This window comes from Chamaea fasciata, unplaced genomic scaffold, assembly GCF_029207755.1.
Source record: "Chamaea fasciata isolate MVZ Bird 193981 ecotype frontalis unplaced genomic scaffold, bChaFas1.0.hap1 SCAF_5, whole genome shotgun sequence".
In the NCBI taxonomy this organism is placed as follows: domain Eukaryota; kingdom Metazoa; phylum Chordata; class Aves; order Passeriformes; family Sylviidae; genus Chamaea; species Chamaea fasciata.
In genome coordinates, this window is record NW_027094090.1 from 35898222 (window position 1) to 35919907 (window position 21686).

A 21686-nucleotide genomic window follows, 5' to 3' on the forward strand; every position below is an offset into this window, starting at 1 on the left:
TTAAAATATATTTTATATTACTAGCCAGTGACAAGTTGCAGATCTCCATTTTCAAATGTTGCTAAATAAAGAAGGAAAGGGTAATTGGCATTGCAGATGGAAAAGAAAAGCTTCTGCTGTTCTTTTATTGGAACTATTGTAACACAACCCTTTGCAGTGAATTCTATAGATGAAACTTCATTCCATTTGTTTTCTTGTTTAGACATCATCGTTAATAAGCAGCTCTTGCTGCTGCATAGTCGGACACACAAATAGTCAAAATTAAGAACAGGTCAGGTGCTGTCTCACTGCCCATGCCACACCAGTTGTGAAGGACATTTCAAAGCAAACATTATTTACTGTATCACCTGCTCTCATTCCTGTGAAATTTAAAGGACTTTTCCTTTGATAGTGAAAAATAGGGCAGAAGACAGTATAGCCCACAAAGCACTTTAAATAGTTGACAGATGGAAAAAATAAACCACCTCTTCTCCCTTAACAACCTGCAAAGCTGCAATTTAGTGAAGCAAATTAATTGGACTTTACAAGTAACAACAAAGTAGTATCAATGATTTTTTATAGAATTTTCCAACATAATTTGTAGATTTCTTAGATTTTATTTATAAGGTATTTCAGTATTTAGTGACCACCTGATGGTGACACCAGGTTATACACAAAATATTAGCTAGAATTTATCTCAGATGTTCTCAGTAGTTGCCTGTCTGGAACAGGTTAGCAAATGGATTTTTCATCATCTCCCTACTCCCCCAAATATATGACATTTCAAGAGAAGTTTCCACGCTTAACCCAAACAAGCCCAAACTGGAAGACTTTGAGGGCACAGAGTTCTGAAATTCTTCCAGTTCAGGCTTAAATTTAAAAAGCCGCTTTTTTCCCCCCCGGAAGTGTTAAATTTGAACAATTATTTTCCAGCTTGATCTTTCTATTAATAATCCGGATTTTTAGTTGAAAGACCAAACAACTTTGATGAAGTTACATTCTCTCCAAAGAACTGTTTTCATGAAAAGGCAGGAACCTGAGTTGTGGTTTTACATGTCACACCCCATGATAATGAAGGCTACAGAAGGTATTATCGTTCTTAAGAAAGCTGGTACCTCAACAGGTACCCACAAACTCCCAGAGGAATAATTTCCCACATTTGAAATTGACGTTGTTTGTACCCGTGCAGGTGTCTACACATACACAAAGACGTTTCAAAACTCACTGTTGCAGTGTCCTCATTTTATTGCACACCTTTACCATCCTGGGGCTGTAGCAGCCCCAGGGCACTGGGCAACAGAAAAGTGACTGAAACATCAAGCAGTAGTACAGTATCAGACCACCCCTCTCAGTCACAGACATTTTTCTGGATTCATAACCAAGGGGAGGAAGGTAGAGGTGCAAGGTTACCTAAAAAGCATTTGCTACTATTTTTTTTATGTGCAGTCCCTAATTCAACCAGCCAGTTGCTCTCAAAGAGGGGCCCAAAGAGACTGTATTAGATCGACAGTTCCAGGCCAACGGGTGATGTTTTTTTTCATCCAACAGAAGGTACTTCTGACTCTTTCCTGTCTTACAAGTAATTTCAAAGGAGGGAGGGTTTATCACATCTCTAAGACAGACAAATTTCTCAACCTCAGAACTGCTAGCCAGAAATCATCCTGCATGGTTGAAGCCCATCAGGATATGCGGGAGGCCAGGAAGCTGCTGTTGGAGTGTTTGGCAGTACAGGGTCTCACACAGTTCTCCAGTCAGGTCCTGGGGGCCATACAGTGGCACGCTGTGGTAATCACAACCAGCCGAGCAAAGCAGGCAGTGCCTCAGAGCACTCCTGGGCTCTGGCCCTGGCCGCCCGCCCAGCCGCGCTGTTAACGGGGTCCTTGGCACACATCCGGCCCGTGCCAAATAACATTGCCCTGAGCTGGGGAATGTGTTCCTGGGGTTCATCTGGTAGATCACATACCCCTGGGACTGTCCCCAGCAGGTGACACCTTGCTTGGGAGGTTAGGAGAGGTCACTCTGAGCCATTTGGCTGAGGACTTGTGAGTGCTCCCAGACATATCAAACATGCCTGTCCATCTGTGGGGTCATGATCTGAGTCTGCAGCCAGATTCCTGGGATAACCCACCAACTGCTAGCCCCCACTTTTTCCCAGCTGTGGGGATTGAAAGTGCCCAGTATCAGGGCCAATCTTTGTATAAACAGTTGGCTTCTTATCTGTATGCAGTGTGATAGCATCCATCCTCTTGAAGGCAGGTTTACCAATACCCCTGAGCAGCACATGTGGATATGAAAAGAAACACTACAGATTGAGGGGCTGTGAAAACCTCCTCGTGTAAAACTGAACAGTGGGACAGAAACAAATGCGCCTAAACTGTGACTTGTGATTTGTCTTTTTTGGTCATCTTGTTGCTATGCAGGGTTCTTTTTATCAGTCCTGTAAAAACGAGATGTGAGAATTGCTGGGCTGTTGTGTTGTAATTAAGATTTTTACAATAGTCCTAGCATTTTCCCCTGTGGACTGAAGGGGATATCCTGCTTAAAAGACCAGGTTTGAAAAACATGGCTTACAACAGCCTGCTCTATTTTTATTACATCCACTTTTCAAAGCTGGTTTAGATGTCACTTGCCATTACCTAAATGAGACTTTAGTCAATCCTGTGAACAAACCCTTGAGAGGGTCTGTGTGCCGACACACTAACAGAGATGGTGGACTGCAAGTGACACTCCCCTGGCCTTTATGTCCTTCCCAGACAGGCCCTGTCCACAACCCCTGCCAATCATTGCTCCATACTTCATGGAGAGACTTGATTGAAGCTCCCTGCGTAAGAGAGCTGAGTCAGGAGAAGAGGAAGGTGATACAAGAGGGAAAAGCACACACCTTCTTTTGTCCACCATGCCTAAAATCAGTCTTCCAATGCCCCTACCTCCCTGCCTCCCCTACCTGTTACCTACAGTCTGTTTTCCTTTGGTTTTACCTCTCCTACTTTAAAATTAAACATCAAAAGAAATATGTTATCCTTGACTTCTCTGTCCATCTTTATGGGTTTCCTCTTCTCCAGACCTTTCATTGTGTTCTGGCCCTCATCCATTCAAGATGAGGCAATCCATGTAGTAGCTGTTCATTTCAGAGGGAGAAATGGTTTGGGAGAAATCCCCTTCCCAATCTCCTATCCAGCATTTGATTTAAATCTGAATGAATAAGCAATGCACTCTAACAAGATATTAAGGAATTTCTTTATATACTCAGGTTGTAGCTGGGTTTGAGAGAAGATACAGAAAATGGGGGAAAAATCTATATTTATATACATATATATGTGTGTGTGTATATATATATATATATATATATATATATATATATATATATATATATATATATATTCCCTTAGAAACCTACCACTGGCATGAAACTTAGCTTCCATTCATATTAAATTGATAAAAAATGCAAATCAAATCTTTTTCAAACATCTGCCTTTGTCTGTACCAAAAAACGAGGTTTTCATTCTACATGAAGAATATCTTTTTATAATTTGTGCACATGGTCACAGAATTCACAGTGTGTCACAGGAAACACTAGAGGGTTGCAGTCCACATAGCTCAAGCATTTGCTTTGAAAGGTTTAGACGTTTTAAGTGAGCTCATGGTGAATTTCATAGTGGCTGCTTTATTTACATGCTGCCTATCAGAAGAGATCAAGTATTTCTGTTTCCCTAAATTAGCTCTCTCTGGAATATAATAGCAGCTTTCAAACTCACCACATGTTATCTACATGTATTTTCAGTTATAAATAGGGTCATGTTTGTGAGTTAATGGGTTTGGTTCTCAAAGTGCCAAAACTTTGATCAACACATGTAAAACAATTGGCTGAAAAGGGTGATTTTGATCAGTCCTTTATACATCAGTGTGCATTACCTACAGTATGACAGGAAACATAATCACCACTGAAACCTTTTAATACCTGCAAGAGGGAAAATGGTGCTTGGAAATTTAAAGAAGATTAGATAACGAAAGAGCACTTGAGGCAGTACTTCTTATAAGTACTTGCAGGATATGTAATCCAGTTACAGAACCTGAAGCACAAATTATTGCAGCTTTTTTGTTTCTTCCAAGTTTTATTTAAACAATAATTCGACTATCTCGAATTTCATTTACAGTACAGCAGTTCTGTTTTTCTTTGTTCTGCGGGTTTTGTTTACATAGCCAGTGGTGGGTTTATATTTGGAAACTTCAACTATTAAAAAAACAAAATCAGTTCCTTGATTTGCTACGAAATATTGGTAAGATAAAAATCCTGGTCTCACTGACGACAGCAGAAACATTGCCATTTCAGCCACAGGGTCACATACAAACAAGTAACTGTTGGCTTCTCCACACAGCCAGGCATCCTGTGAGTGACTCCCGTGGAGTGAGCAGGGACATCAGGGCTGCACAGGCAGGCTTCCTATTGAACAAGATGTTAACTGCAATACTGCAGCACATGTAGTTTGAATAAAGCCTCCATTCTTTAATCAGTGAAACTGTCAAACTAAGGCAACTGTAACTTCTTAGTTTACATACCAGCATCACCCAGGGAAGAAATTTACTTCTGACTGAACACAAAGAAACCTCATCTACTCATTCAAATTATACCTTATTTGAAAACACAGGCAAAACATGGTTGTTGCCTGGGGAAAGGAGGAAGAACAACATGAGTATTTCTAAACATTTCCAGCCTTACCCATTTGTTGACAGACCACTGAGTTATTTTGGAAGCTCTGTCTCTGCTGCCTGACATGTCAGTTATTATATTGAAAATTTAATTGTACAAGGGCTTTGACACTGAACCTTATAAATTTGTTCCAACTGACCTTGTCTCAGTTATTTGCCAGCCTGGCACGGAGCCTTAGCAGTCATTATTTGTTCTCATGCAGTAGGTAGGGCCAGCATGGAACAGGAGATAGAATGGACCTGACATTTTACATGACTGTAAATGAGGAAGCAGCTTTAAATAAAGAGATTAATATGCCCACCACAAAGAGTATTGCATTTCTCTCAAATAGACCGAATTTAGGTTGTATAGAATTAGTTCTTTGTACCCCAGGTGTGGCTGTTTGTTCTGTAGTATTTTCAAACATCTATTTAAATTTATTTCTGTTTTACCATTCACTTAATTACTCCTCTCTAAACATTTCATGAAAATTTTTAGAGCACAGATTTCATGTTATGGAAAAAGTATAAGTCACTGCAACACATTAAAAGCAGAAGAAATACTGGGGCCCACATCCCCATCTGGGTGTTTCATGAAGTTTCAGAAATCTGAAGTGCACTTCTTAATCTTTCCCTGAAAGAATCACAATGAAAAAGCAAAACACAGCAAAAATAAAAGCCAGTGAATAGATGACAGTATATTTGTAGAACCGCATCTGGAAAAGGTTCACTAGATTTAATCCTTAATTACACAAATGTGAGAACAAAGCATCACCTGCAGACTCTGCAAAGGTACAACGTGCAGCTGAGCTCCCTCTGTTGGCTCTGCAGCAGCTGAAGTGCGTTTAGTAACTTTTTTTTCAGCACAAATACATCACATTGATAATACTAATCTCCAGGTAAAAAACATTGTGTTCCACTATTATAGAAATGTGAACTTCAGTTCTCATTAGAATCATTAGGATAAACAGTATTTGCACTGGAACAGGCTCCCCAGGGAAGTGCTCACAGCAGCAAGCCTGACAGAGTTCAAGAAGCATTTGGACAATGCTCCTGGACATATGATGTAACTCTTGAGGATGGTCCTGTGCAGGGCCAGGAGTGGGGTCCCTTCCTTGTGGGTCCCTTCCAACACAGCTTATTCTATCAATCTATAGCTCTGTAATATTTGAGGAAAGGTAAAGCAGGAACCTCCAGAGACTCAGAAGTGAGTTCTGTTTCTGGGTCTTGGAATGGGTGTTAAGCATATGGAAATCCAAATTAACTTGCAGCTCAGTGATTTGTAGGTTCTGAGAGAGAATCTCTGGATGAGTTTCTTGCACTTTTTTGTTCCATGGCTTCGAACAATTGCGGAAGGAAACAAAGACATGCCTGGTCTTTAGAGAGACTGCTCAAAAATGATCAGTGTGTGCTCACAGTGAGTTGATGTCTGCAAAGGAGAGCTGTCTGTGCAGAGCCAGCTGACAAGCAAACGTGTAAACATGATTTGAGATCTCAAGGATGAGGCTGCAAGCAAGATGGGAACATAGAATCTCCAGGAAATGAAAACTGGGAGTGGCAATCCATGTCCATCCTTTGAGGTTATGTTCATGGTGATAACTTCTTACAGCCATTGTGCAAAGCCACTTTTCTTTTCTTGAAGTCAATTTTCTTTGTTTCTTTTTCTCCTAGGCGTCTGGATGCTAACCACATCAACTATGTACCTCCCAACTGCTTCAATGGCTTGGTTTCCCTTAGACACCTGTGGCTAGATGATAATTCCTTGACAGAAATCCCCGTCCAAGCTTTTAGGAGTTTACCAGCACTTCAGGCAATGACATTGGCACTGAATAAAATTCATTATATTCCGGACTATGCCTTTGGAAACCTCTCCAGTTTGGTAGTTCTGTAAGTTTTCTTGATTGCTTTTTATACACAATGTCTTCTTGCAGGGCTTTGGGCTCTTGGAGAAATAGATTTTATTGCATCTTCATACGGTTTGACTAGCATTTGCTAAACCACTTGTTTTGACCTAGCTTAGAAGTTTCCATCTCAATAAAAAATTATTCAAGGGAATTAAAAATCACCCTATCAGGTCAGCAAAACAAACAGGAAGGGATGCATTGTGTGCTGTCTAAGATTGAAAGAGGGAAGATTAGAAGCAGGAAATGAACAGAAATCTTTCTGGGGGACTTGGAAAGAATGCCCTCCAGTAGAAAAAATATGCATTTCCTGTCATAGAAAGTATATGTAGTTTCGTATTTGGTTATGTTTGCATACCGTTTCAACTAACTGAAACATGCACAGCTGGCACCAAAATCTGGAAGGTATACTATGAATCACGGTTTCAGCTTCTTATCTTCTGGGAATGTCCCAAATGGGAAAATCTAGACTGGCTGGAAAAACTTTAGCGGAGAAGTAATTTCTGGATGCTTTGGAAAACACTGACATTATTAAAGAGAGAATTATATAGTCAAGCTCTATAGGCGATCAGAAACTATGGTCTTATGTAAGACACTTAGCATGTTGTAGCATACTCTAGCCCCAGTGTAATTATTGAACCTGGCACATATCAAGGTTCTTCACTGACAGCTGTAGTCACTATCTCTGCCTCCATGGGGCCTCAAAAATGAGGGTTAACAGCTGACTTGTGCTGCAAAGCCTTTGCCTTCTCTTTACATTAAATTCAATCCCATTCAAGTTAAAGAATGGGTGGACTTGTGATTTGATTGACCTTCTAGACTCATACCAGCAATGGCAAGGACAAGAGGCTGTCCTGAACATTGCTCTCTAGACCCCTACCAGAAATGCAGTGATAAGAGGACAGTTAAGAGATGCAGGAGAAAATAATTTCTTTTCATGCCATGCTTGCTTCTGCTCAGTTAGGTTTCCTTATTTAAGTTCTGCCTTGCTTATTTCTAATCTTCTGGGCTTTATAGTGATTAATAATTGAATCATTCCTCACGACCTACAACAGTTGATCTTTTTGGCTCATCAAATTCTTTGTGTGTGGTTCTGCTTTCATCGGGTTGCTGCTCTATACCGTATGGCAAATTTTCAACACAGTACAGAAGTGCATGGTCGATTGGAGCAGGTCAAAACCTTTAGAATTAAAGATCCAAACATAACTGGAATTTGAAGATGCATTCTTCATGCCAACTAAAGCATTAAAGATCAGGGTAGTCATTGAAAATATAGAGTTGATTAGGTTTATTCCTAGAAAAGGAAAAACCCAGAGAAAATTTTTGTTTTGCTGTTAGAATCCCTGCCTTTGATGGACAGGCAAACTTGATTTCTCTAGGTTCTGCAGAACATTCAGAGAGCCTCTGATCTTTTAACAGTATTTTCAGAGTGTAATGAAGGGCCTGGCAGCCACTCATTCACAGCCTTTCTTTTCTCTTAAAGCCCTTCTCCCTTAGTTGCCATCCACTACACGGGTAGGATTTTGAGGACAAAATAAAAGGAAAAATCTGGGGAAAATGCATTCTTTTTAAATTAAATGGTCTGAAGTGTCTACAAGTTGAATCTACTCACATTAATGAGCTTCACTCAGACTGGTTTTTTTCCACATCAGTCTAAAAGGCAGAAATAGGCAGAACTCAGAGTCTTGAGATGGGGGGGGGGGGGAGGGGGGGGGGGGGGAAGAATTGGTTACAATATATAAAAATTACTTTCAATTGCGAAATATTTTAGAAAGTATTTACTGATTCTCATAATTTCAAAGAAATGCAAGTTACAGTGCTTCTAAGATTACTTGGTTTACTCATCTCAGGGAAGCTACAACTTTTTGTATTATGGCTTTGTGTCTTTTTGCATTCTGCAGGCCTAATGCCCCTTACCTGTCTGCTGCATGATCCATCTCCTCAATGGCTGCTCTTTTGGGCCATACCCTCTAACACCCTCTGAATATACATTTTCCAAATATACACCTCACACCCCACACCCAGCTTTTGAGAGGTGTTACTTATCTTATTAGCTATCATTGGGGATATGTCAGTTCATTATGGAAACCCTGGCCTGGAACTACAGGATATAACACTTTTGAACAATCTAGGTGGTTTTAAAACAGATCCCCTCTGTGAAACCAAATGGAGAGGCGTTGGGAGAATGGGTGGATTGTGGTAGAGGTGCATCCTATACATGCTCTTGCAAAAGCATGATTGCATATGATCAGTGCTTCCCTGAAAATAAGTTAATTTTGATTTAACCATCAAAATGTTTTGCTTTAGTCCACTGTGTGCAGAGTGCTTTCCTGACTGCGTGCTTAATGTTCCCCTGCAGACATCTCCATAACAATAGAATCTATTCCCTGGGAAAGAAATGCTTTGATGGGCTCCACAGCCTAGAGACATTGTGAGTTGACCTCTTATTTGTTTCTTTTTTTTAGAGTGTTTTCATTAATATTCTGAAAGAATAAAAATAGCCTAAAAGCCAAATGTGGGTTTGGGCTTGCCTAATCTCTACAGGATCTAAGTGATAGTTCACAATGACTCTATGTAGTAAATCCTATTTTTGACTATGAAATTAGTTTGCCTTTTTAATAAGCATTGTCCATTGATAATTTGTTTGAAAGACAGTTGAAAACTGTGTTGAGCATAGAAGAAGAAGTGACTATTCATGAACTTGTGGTTGCCTGGTTTAGTACTATTTATTTATCTTGTTCAATCAGTAAAGCTAGATTGGGAAATTGTCACAGTGAAAAGCTTTAATATTACTAAACTCTCCTACTATAGAGCAGAGTTATAAAATTAGACAGGATTATTTTTTTATGCCTGGAAAAAGCAAAAGTTTTAGGTAGTCAAATTCTGCATGTGTTTTACAAGTGGGAGAAATGTTTCAGTTGTATCCAAGTTTTTGTCTTTTGAGAGCTCTGATAAAAATAGCACTGGTAAAGACTGAAACTTCCTCAAGTTTTCACTCTAATTCTGTTTAGACCAATTCAAATTTTCTTGAGTTTTCTAGCATAAAAAAAAAAAATTCTACATAACATACTAAACAGGAATGCAGTGCTAATGGGTAGCAGAAATTATTTTGCTACAGTTAGTCAAATACAGATGTTGTCTGCTGGAGTCACCCAGGCCCTAGAAATGCCACAGGGACAGTAAAACTTTGCATGTGCTTCCTCCTGCACCTGCTGCAGTCAGCTGCATCATTTTCAGTGATTTTGGATGTTTGACCCAACCAGGACAGAGGTTAAAAACCCAGTTATGAGAAACAAATAGTTTCAGACATGGATATTGCTAGGCTAAGGGTGACTATTTGCTTACCCATCCACAAACCTGTGTGCTGCCCACTTCCATCTTTCATTAATATTAGGAAGCAAGAAGGTTTGGGCTTCTTGGGGATTTTTATCACCAGTTTGATTGCACTGATCCCTTGCCACTGAATTGCAATTTTACAATTTGGACTTTTAGCCGCCTGTGAGTTGAGAGGAAGTCCCTTAGTGTAGCACCGGAAAGGGGGACGGGAAAGGAAGAAGGAAAATGTAATGGTTTGGTTTGTTTATTTAAGTGATATTCACATGGCACTTGGTCACAAATGGGGAAAAATAGAACAATGGAATAAGTAATTGCAAACCCAGTCCCAGCCACCTGGCATGACAGAGATGAAAACACAGAGGACAGTCACAAACCTGGAAATAAATGTAGGTGCAGCCACTTCCCTGCAACAGGACAAGGTAGCACTTGCCTCAAGCACAGCAATTACATAATGTATAGACCAGTTCCCAAATGGTCTCAAGATAATCTGAACAGATCGTGCTGTAAATGATGGACGCCAGCTTTAAGATCATTTGTTTGCATTGAGGCGTAGGTCTGGAAATCACATATCACTAGAGGGCAAAACCAAACCATACATGCCTGTAATCTCTTTTTGTCAATAAGCTGAAGAGATTTACAAGCAGGAAGGAAAGCCTTGTTGAGTTCAGACAGCAGTTTCCTGCCTGCATTACTTCAGCCTGATACTATTTCAATTTCAATCCATTGTAAACTGTGGCTTGGGTTTTGCCTGCTTAGAAAGGCTTTTGCTCCAGTTTTTCCAAGTATTTTCCTCACAAAACGTTGCCAGAGAGCATCACAGTAAACTGGCATGTCTCAATTTTAGTTTCAGCCATCTTCTAAATGCTAAAGGATACATATGTCATGCTGAGGGCAGAAGTAGGATTAAAATCCATTCATCCTACCAGTATAAAGTCTAATTACTGCTGCAGCATGAGCACTTCTTCAAGCAGAGGTCACTACCTTAGCTACACTATCATTTTTACAATTTGTGTAGTTAGAAGCATTCTCTTGACTGTTGTCAAGTCTTAAAATTAACATTACAATTAGAAATCTTTATAGAGAAATGTATTAGACATGTAAAGCGCAGATCACCAAAGTCATTGAATATTCTTTTGAAAGATTTTTTCCCTGTTAATACTTAAATGTAATGCAAAAGGTGGGCAATTTATGAAACAGCAAATCCCTTAGTAGTACTCGAATTTACTTACATTTTCTTTATTACAGAATAGCTAAAATGTAACTAAAAATAGAATGCTGATAAAAAATATGAACGATAATGTGCTCTAAATAGACTTTGATGGAAAACATCCATATGCTTTTGAGGATTTCCTGTCTTTTTGCACTATGTATTTTTTCAATGCATAGAAGATGATAGTTCATTACAAATGCCAACAGTGCTATGTTATCTGTTATGCAGTGCATAACCGAAATAATAAAATCTGTTTTCATACAGAGATTTAAATTACAACAGTCTGGATGAGTTCCCAACTGCTATCAGGACACTAACAAACCTAAAAGAACTGTAAGTACAGAACTCATATTAGGAAGAAGGATGTTTTGTCTAGTGTGTGATTTTTTTTTTTTTTAATGCTGGTGATTTTATCAGTAATCCTTAAAAACTGATATTCTAGAAAGAACCAATAAGCATGCCAACATCCATAAAAAATAATTTTCAGTGTTCAGTTTAGACCAAGTTCTGACAACTTTTACTTTCATATTTCCTTGTGCAGTGGGTCTTTTCCAAGAACTTCCTCTTTGGAATGCAGTAAATAACAAACACAATTCACTTTTAGTCCCAAACACAAGAGTTAGATTTTGCAAATTACCCAATATATTTGTCTTCTAGCTAAGAAGGCACGGCATCCTTATTAGTCCATCAGGTTTAATTAAATTTTACCAACTTCCCTCCCTCACCTCCATTAAATTAAAGCAATTTCTTTTCAAAATATAAAGTCAGTTCTTTGTACCGTTTATGTGAATAAAACACTTTTGTATGCACAGGCATAATTTGCATCAAGAAAATTAACAATGAAATGAAATTATTCAAATTTATTTTGAAAAATTATTGAACTATTAAAAATTAAAAGTAATTAAATTATGTTCACACATCATTCAGACAATGTACACATTAATGCATATGTTCAGAATTCTTTCCATTTGACTTATTTACCATGTTAGTGGTACTATCAGCATAGATTTTTGACAAAAATAAGTAATCACATACCAGTTGGACATGGTTGTACCCCTGCTACATCACAAACTGAACTAAACCCCAATTTTAAGTAGCCACCTGAGATTTTTTCCAGAGCAGGTACCCCCAGATACTGTGAACTCCCGCTCAGCACCTACAGTGTTGCCAGAATGCAGCTCTGGAAGAGGCAGCAGGGTCTATGAGTTTCCAAGCCCAAATGTTCTCAGCTGCTGTTTATGCCATAAAATAATTGGTATGAAGTCCAGTGACCTCAAAGGATCACCTTTTTGATGATCTCTGGAGTCAGTAGCTGAGAATAGGTAATTCAGTTTGCACCAAATGCATCAGCAAACTGCCTGATGTGCCTGAGGTTACGTACTGGCCCCACAGGATTTCACCTCTGAGTGTCAACTATGTGCAAGAAACACTCGGGGTCTGAAATTGCAACCTGACATCCCAAGTCCAGCACAGATCATGAGACCGTGTGGTTCTGTGCTTAGTGTGGGCCTTGGGAGCTGATCTTATAAGGATGGGATGTCTCCCACAGACCCAGGTGGGAGCCCAGCCCCACAGAGACCCCACTCATTGCAGAGCCGCCTTAGTAAGGGTGTTTCTGGGTGGGACCTCGCGTCTCTCTCAGAGTTTCTGCCTGGGCTGAAAACACAAACTGTGACCTTTTTGTGCACAGCTAGGAGCAGATATTTCTCTGGGAGGTAGTTGTGCCATCTCCTTGGTTTTTTTCTGCCATGGGAGGCATTCCATTCAAAACCAGTCTGTTTACTGGTTCTAGATGAGGTGCTCATTCTGCTTAGAGTCTGCATGTAAAGCAAGCAGGGATGTAAAGCCTTGCTCTGTAGCTCATCATCAGTAGCACAATGCCTATAAAACCAAGTGTGGGACCGTTTCAAGTAATGGCCGAGTGTGCTTGCATCAGTGAACAATTGGAGGCTTAGTAATGCATAAATTTAAGCTGGGAAGCCTTCTTCATACCCGACTGAACTAATGGGAGTTTCCCACACAAATCATCATTGTTCTTTTGAAATCTTAGTTGTTTCTTTTGTTTTTCACAATGGGGAATTACTCATATGAATGAAATCCAGTAATTAATGATGAGACAACGATTTTGTAGTTGTGCCTTGCTATTCAGCAGTCACAACTACATTTTGTTTGTGTCCACATTTAAAATATCTCAACAAAAAGGTGGTTATGGGAGGATCGACATTATAATATAGTGTATAAAATAATTTCTTTGATAAACTTGTGCCATCCAGCAAAAGAAACAGTTTCAGTTTAACAAGCACAGGGGGAAATAAATTGTTAGCTACTTAATTATTAATATCTAAATACTGATGTTCTTAGTTCACATACATATGTATATTTACATTATATCTATATACATACATGCATATACTCTGAATTTTAGAATGCCATTTTGAAGTTTACTTCACCTGAATGGTTTTATTCATTTAGAGAAGTGCAGAATTTCAGCAGGTTTGCTCTCTTCTCTTCTCTTCTCTTCTCTTCTCTTCTCTTCTCTTCTCTTCTCTTCTCTTCTCATTTCTTCACTTCTTTTCCTTTGCTTTTGCTTTTTTCAATTCTGTCTTGTTCCAGAAAAAAAAGATATAACTTTACATACAGAAACTTTTCTTACTACAAACAAAAACTCACCATTGTGCATTGTGAATTCAGACTGAATCTTCACTTTTTTTTTACCTAACCATATAAAAGTTTTTCTTTGTAGGGGATTTCACAGCAATAACATCAAGTCAATACCTGAGCGTGCATTTGTGGGTAATCCTTCACTTATTACAATGTAAGTGATAAGAATCTTTTCAATGACTCTTTGTATTAGAGAATATGGAACTAAGTATCATAATTGTGGCTAATTGTCACATAGTTTTTCTTGTGAGTAAACTTTGTAGCACGTCATCATACAAGCAAACAAGTTCATATCTTTCCAGCTTCATGGAAAGAATGGCAGTTTTCAAGTCCTGTTTAAGGGAAGAAAGTAATGGTGTCTGGCCTTTGACCTTTTATTGGAATGGTTACTTCTAAATCTCTTAGCATTATTGGCAATGCAAAAGCTGGTAAAAATTGCTCTTGATGGACTCCAGTCTGAATTCCCATCATCTTACATGAAAATGCACTTAATGGACAGCTTCAAATTAAGAAATTGCAAAATAACTGTGAGAAAAATAATGACTCATCTTGAGTAATATTCCATGAGCAAAAGCAGCATGACTTCAAAATGGCAAGGGAACCTCTTCTGAATAGGGGGAGTTCTGACTTCATGTGCTATCCTTAAATTTGTCTCAGGTCATAACAAAATTCTTCATATCTGAAATTTTGTCTTTGCAAACCTGGGAGGAAGAGAGAATATTTTGCTGACTGGCTTCTGGCATTCGAACAGGAAAACAGTGACTACTTGAATGTTCAAAATGTGACATGTGGCAGGTGAATAAGGATTAGAGGATGAGAAAAGCCCAGAAGTTCACTTCTGCTACAACCAGAGGGGCACAGTGTGTGATTCATCATAGAGAGTTTACTCATTTGTTTTTGGTATAATAATATATTTAGAATATTTTAAAATATTTTTTGTTAAATGTCTTCTTATTGTTTTTTTCCAGACATTTTTATGATAACCCTATCCAGCTCGTTGGAAAATCTGCTTTTCAGCACTTACCAGAACTAAGAACTCTGTATGTGTTTGCTTTTTATTTTCATTTTCTTTTTATATTGCAATACTAGAGTTATCCCACACTTTAATCACCATGATTTTATTGAAATTGGTTTTTTAAATTGTAGGACTTTAAATGGTGCTTCACAGTTAACAGAGTTTCCTGATCTGACAGGGACTACAAGTCTGGAGAGTTTGTAAGTGCTAGAGAAGTGGTTTTGCTTTGTTTTATTTTCTTGTATACTGACTTATTGTAAAGAATGTCCTAAAATACTTTGGTTTTCAGTCTTCAAAAAGTAATTTCTTTATCATAAATTTTTTCACAGGACACTCACAGGAGCACAGATCACCTCTCTCCCCAGATCTGCTTGTGACCAGTTACCCAATCTCCAAGTGCTGTACGTTTCAGTAAGATTATTAACATGACATTATTGCAAGAGATTAATAGACAAACCAAACTACTATGATTTCAAAATTACCCAGTTACTGCTATTTCTGTGTATCATGTTACTTCTTAAGGATTCAGCTCAGGGAGTTGGTCCCTGTGTTATTTAAAAAGTTTACAACCCACTTAGCAATGGGATTTCCCATACGTTCCTAAGAAAGATAATTACTTAGCTTATTTTTAGGAAAAGATTCAAAGGGTCTTGATTTGGTTTAAAAAAAGACAGAACTACCTCATTTTCATTCATTCTGTCTCTCCTACGGTATGGGAGTTTTTTCTCACTAAGGCAAATAATTCATTGAAGTGAATAGAAAATATAAGTAAGGATGGCAGTTTTGGATCCTTGTTAAGCTCTTTTACAATATTATTTTAACTTGGAAATTTCCTTGGAGTTTGCTTAATCACTAATGAAAGTAATCATTGCGTCCACTTCTTTGAGAATGAGCCAAGAGCACTTTCCTCTATGTATTACATCACTAGGAATCTATTTGGTATTAATTCTCTGGCCAGTATTGAAATAGCACTAATTATAATGCATTATTTGAATACCAGAGTGAATGTCAAAAACATGTCCGGAAAAATTTAAGTTTTAGTTAATGGACTCAATATAATCTTTTCCAGAATGATAAAAGACAGTCTGCTGCCAGAAAAAAAGTCTGTACACAGAATGAAGTTTAAATATGCCCTGTAACATTCAAAACCAATAAAGAATCTCAAAACAGAGGAGAAACAAATAATACAGCAATTAATAACTTACAGGGTTCATAGTAGAGTAGGACTGTCCATTGAAAATTCACATTTTTTATTTTGAGTATTGCCCTATATGATTAGAGCCAGTACTCAAAAGAGGAGAGAACTGATATATCCGCAGTTTCAAGTACTCAAGAGCTGCTCTTTTCCCATTGCTGCCAGACTGGAACAAGCCTGCTGAGTCCCCATTTCGGTTTTCACATCAATTCTGGCTGTGCCGTGAAGGACAATTGTGCACTGAACCCACCCACGCCTTGCCTGGAGACTGCGACCTTGCAGGGGCTCCCTGGCTCAGACACACTCACAAACAATACAAGTGCAAACACTGCTTTGAAAGGCAGTTTGTGCATCCTACTGAGCCACCAGTATGTCCAAGTGTGGATTAATGTACACAAGGCTTCCTGGGTGTGTGCACACCTGCAGTAAAGGTGTGTGTGAGAACACGGTCCCAGCAGCCCTCCAAAGGCTGCCCTCAGCACAGCTGGGGATGCACCTCAACGCACAAAACCATCTACTCTCTGCTGCTGCCAAGAGCCTCATGTATTAAGGAAGTGGAGAATAAGACCTTAAAAATAAACAAATAAAATATTTTCTGGAGTTCTGGCGGAAACTGAGGGGAGAAGGGTCTCAAGTTCAGGAATATTTTCCATGTGTGAGGAGGGAGTGTCAGTACGTACAAAATTCAAGCTGGTAACATATTTTTAAGAAGACCTAAGTGATAAACCTGTGGATGATGGAAAAGCCAGTGTCTGCCAGACATACGAAACATCCTTTGTTTTGGACTAAAAGCCTCTAGCTCACTTCACCCCTCCTATGTAATGTCCAATTCGGGCCACAGTGTACCTTGTTTTTGTACACAAAGCCCGCACTCATACGCACACACACAAAAAAAACCAACCCCACACAAAAAAAACCCCACCAAACATATTTATATTTTCCTTTGTACAGGGTAAAATCAGAGTAGAATACATTAAAGACACACACAGTCGTTACACTTGCACTACTTCCACTAATCCAAGATAAAATAGTCCAAATGCCCCTGTTGGAACAATAACAGTGAAAATACAGATGTACCAAGGCATTAAATAGGTGGAAATTAACCAGTTTTACAATATTTGACAAGTGAGAAGAATTTCACGAAGTAAAAAGTGAATCTCTTTCATATGATAATACTGGATAACTGTGAAAAAGGACATTTTTTTCTAATTCTAGGCCTAAGCTTTTTTCTCTATTCTTTTGACATGCATATTTCCCATTTGGTTTTCCCTGAGAAACACACACGCACACATAAATATACACATATAGATATATACATATATATATATTGGATGAGACTCTTGGGTGGTGGGGGCTGGTGTTTGGTTCCTTTTTTTTTTTTTTTTTTTTTTTCCCTTTCAGTTTCTGCAAATTGCCTGGACTTGGTTTTGATTAGTTATATTATACTGTAAATCAGTCCAGATGTTTCAGTTATTCTGTAATTTGTCGAGTTTTGGCTCAAGTCTTTTTAAGGTTTTTTTTTTCCCCCATGTAGTGATTGATTTCGAAGTTAGTTCCAATATTTTTTGACCATTTCCCTCAGTTATAAGATGTAGCATTCTAAGGATCAGAGGCAGTACTGCTTAATTAAAAGTGTAGAATGGGAAGCTGATTGTGACTCCGATCAGAAAAATACAGGATCTTCTCTGAAAAAATATGAGTATATATGCTTAGTAGATTATTTTAAATTGTTTAAATATTTATCAGAATTTAAACATGATAAATATGTAGTCTGTGATGTAAATCCAGATGGCCAATATCATTACTGCAAAACACTCAGCAGAAGTCTACACTTCAGGCAGGAAATCTTCAGACAATGCAAGGAATTTGCAAATGTGGATATGGAATTAATATATCTTGACTTTTCCCCTCCTCTCTCCTCTTCAGTTAGAAATCAAAATGTGACAGATGAGAAATGAGTTTGTACACTTCTGTTCTTCTGTGACTGTGGATAAAAACAAATTATTTTTAATTGAGCATGAAGGTACACAATGAAAGCTATTTTTCATTTAACATTCCTTTGATGTTAATCTATTTGTTTCTTGTATAATTCAGGGATCTATCTTATAACCTGCTGGAAGATTTACCCTGTTTTACTGCATGTAAAAAACTCCAAAAAATGTAAGTGTTAAACCACCCTAAAAAGCTTAAAAAGAAGGATTTATATGTGTTTGAGTGTAATTAACTTGGTTATTGCTGGCCTATTTGACATACCCCAGATACACTTTATTGAAGTGGATCATAAGCACAGTCTAAAACACCCCAAAGTGCCTTCCAAGTGTCTTTGAAACTGAGGAGATCCTTATTGCTATTTCAGTGACTTGCATCACAATGAAATCACTGAAATCAAAGCAGACACATTTCGGCAGCTGGCTGCTCTTCGGTCTCTGTGAGTAACCCTAACATTCACACAGCTTCTCAAAAATACAGCCTGTATAGCTTCTGCTCATGATGTACCCTAAAGGATCTTTGTTTCAGTTTTTCCTCACTATGATCTTTCACCCTGAGTTCATAACTGTGAAAGGAGAGCAAACATTGTGAAGTTTAGCATCTGCAGCAATGAATTCAAATATATAAGCTTAGAGCCGTAAAAACTGTCACTTCTAAATGTTTCTGATGGAAGTAGGGAGACTTAACTGAGCTAGAGCTGGTATCTCTTGGCAGGTTCATATTATAATCAGCTCTAGGGGGTGGGAAATCTCTCTACCGAGAACAGCATCTTAAGTTATGGAGTCCAGTCATGTACAGGTTTCCAGCTTTCAGGGACTCCTGCTAGAGGACTAGTTTTGTCAAAAAATTACTCATGGTCGTAATTTTTTGCAGAATTGAAGCCATACATTTTTTTAAGAGTTGCTTTCAGTCCTTTTGACTTTTCAGGGGTGGTGAAAATTGACATTAGGAAGTTAAGCCTGTTGACCATGGGTTTGCTGTTCTTAATCACATGAGAGCATTTCAGAAGACTTAGTCCATATAAGCCACCCTTCTTTCTGCTGCCTTAGGAGGCTGTGAAGCAGACTGAAATGCCTTGGACTGTGGCAGGCCTTTTAAGTTGTCAGTTTAATAACACCACAACTGACTAACAGAAAATGAAAAAAATACTTTGCACTATGAGATATGCAGGAGCTTATTGAAAATATCAGCATGTAATTGATACCTTTTTTATACTTAGGCCTCCTAATCAAGAGTTTGAAAACTTCCATATTCCCTCAGTGGGTATGTAATTTTCTACTCTCTTTTCTTTGTAGGGATTTAGCTTGGAACAAAATTAAAATTATTCACCCCAATGCTTTCTCCTCTTTACCATCTCTGATCAAACTGTAAGTATTTGAATATCTTACACATTCAACTTTTACATTTTTCTTGCAAGAGCATACAAAAATTTAATATCTTGTTGCCCCAGCAGAAATTGAGGGTTTCTCTGTTCTAATCATCTGGTCTGTTGAATCCATATCTAAATGTCTGCTTTCTTGTACTTCCCCAATTCATGTAGGTATTACAGCAAAGCTGCATACAGAACTGTGTAATGATTTGGGGTCCATGAAGATTATCAGTGCATCTGCCACTTTTCATTCAATTTATTAGCAGTTAATCTGTTGTAGCAGTGGTAAATATTTCCTGTTAGTTGTGTTTCAGGCCTCAGGAATTGAATTAAAAATTAAATAATAAACTTTTTTTCCCAGAATGTATCTTTATTTCATTGTTCCTCATTTGATGAAATAGTTTTTCTTCTTTAGTAAGTTCAGACAGAGCAGTTAGTGGTGAAAACATCAGCAACCAGTCTTTCAGGCCTTGTTCTCAATGCTTACTATTTTTTTATTCCTACTTCCAACTGTCACTGTAATGCGAATCCCCGAGGCATTGGTTGTATGTGGAAGATGTGAAAAAAAATTACTCTGGAGTCATCCTGCTGCATGGTTGTCACAAAAATATGATGCTGGGCTTTTGCTCACAGATAATCTGGTAGCTGCTAAACCTAAATTTGGAGAGGTATTCATTCCTGTTGATGTACAAAGCCCTCTGAATGGTGCACTGACAAATGCCCACACAGACAATTTTGTCTATAATATCCCTTTTTGGGCCCATCTCGGAACTTACCGACTTTGTGAGGTGAGCAGTAACTTGTAGCTTTGGACAATATCATACAATACTCAGAGGGGGTTAAAGAAAACAGCCCTTGAACACACACACGGTAACACAGTGTACCAATGTGTGTTGAAATGGTATTCTCTAACCTTGGTCCAACTCAAGTCAGTAGTCATTTTTACCATTGCAGTAGGACCTGAATTTCACCTTTGGTATTTAATGGTGCTCTGTGCAAGGAAACACACACCAAACCAGGGACATAGAAGCCCAGTTCATCAACATACCTTATTTCATGCCTAGGCCTTAGATTTCAGTGTATAGTCCAGACTCTCCAGCCTTGGACATAAAAGCATTTCAACTGCACCAGACTCTGCTTCTTCTTCCTTGACTGTTGACCATCTGAAGTATTGCAGAGTAGATAATTTTGAGGAGGACTGAAAAGACTCTTTGAATAAATGAGAGAGAGAGAGAGAGAGAGAGAGAGAGAGAGAGAGAGCGCAAAATAGAAAACAGTGCCTCTGAACTCGCCCTCTTTCACTACTTTGCCGTATCTCCTTGATCACTTACCACTCTTTCATTCACCTGTTTTACTTTCCCCAAGTTACCTATCTGTGTTCATCTGCACTGTGTTCTGTCTTCCCTCAGCCACTAAGAAAAACTTCAGCTTGGAAATGTCATCTCCCTCTGCTCCAGCCCAGACCTGTTCTTTCCTGAAAAGCACATTTTCCCCACATCTGACTTGCTCCTTGGGGGGAGTTCAGGGCAGCCATGCCCTGTAGCATCCCACTGAATGTTTTGAACTGTGGGAAGCTGTTACAGCTCCTTTGAATTCAAACAGTCTAGGGAGAAGATTTTAAATTCATTTTCTAGTCTCCAAACTGGCACTATGTTTTGAGTCAAAATTTGGGAACAGAGACCCAACTGACTACTAGTAGTTACTGTGAGCTTTCTGCTAGACATAAAGGTGAGTACTCCTGAGCAGTGCTGCAGCTTTGCTGCATTCACTGGGGCCTCTGTTTAATACAGTCATTTTTTATTGAGTTAGAAAACTTTAACCTATTTTTTCAATGTGACACTTCTATTGCTGAAAAAAAAATGAAAACCATAAGCTGATTTTTATTTGCTGTTACGCAGGGATGTGTCATCCAACCTTTTGTCCTCTTTTCCTGTGACGGGGCTACATGGTTTAACTCATTTAAAATTAACAGGAAATCATGCCCTACAAAGTTTGATAACATCTGAAAATTTTCCAGAACTCAAGTGAGTATATCATTAAAACTAATAAGCCACATTTGTGTTCATGTGCAATGGAAGGTGTGTCAGTGTGTAACGCATGTTACTTCATATTGTCAGGCTTTGATCTCTGCCATTAAAACTAAAGCAAATATGATAAAAATGATAGACTTATTTTATTATGCTCACTTTCAACTGAAGAAACTATGAAGGTTTTGAAATATTAACCCCAGTACTTGCTTAGTACAAGCCACATCTGCTTCCTGGTGATATGTTTCAAAAGCTGTTAAAACAATATCGCTGGCAGCTTAGTGATATGTCCCTCTTCTACTGGATTGTGCTTACAGA

The 21686-nt window shown here is 38.5% G+C and overlaps 1 protein-coding gene across 1 annotated transcript in view; it reads left to right on the top strand.

Annotated features, from left to right (window-relative positions):
* Positions 1 to 21686, top strand: part of LGR5 (leucine rich repeat containing G protein-coupled receptor 5) — an 89154-nt gene that overhangs the window by 58224 nt on the left and 9244 nt on the right. The window contains exons 5-15 of the mRNA XM_066183248.1: positions 6337 to 6552; positions 8926 to 8997; positions 11377 to 11445; positions 13856 to 13927; positions 14742 to 14813; positions 14920 to 14988; positions 15118 to 15189; positions 18078 to 18143; positions 18340 to 18411; positions 19268 to 19339; positions 21240 to 21365. Of these exons, the coding sequence (XP_066039345.1) occupies positions 6337 to 6552; positions 8926 to 8997; positions 11377 to 11445; positions 13856 to 13927; positions 14742 to 14813; positions 14920 to 14988; positions 15118 to 15189; positions 18078 to 18143; positions 18340 to 18411; positions 19268 to 19339; positions 21240 to 21365 (978 nt within the window). The remainder of the gene's footprint in view (positions 1 to 6336; positions 6553 to 8925; positions 8998 to 11376; positions 11446 to 13855; positions 13928 to 14741; positions 14814 to 14919; positions 14989 to 15117; positions 15190 to 18077; positions 18144 to 18339; positions 18412 to 19267; positions 19340 to 21239; positions 21366 to 21686) is intronic.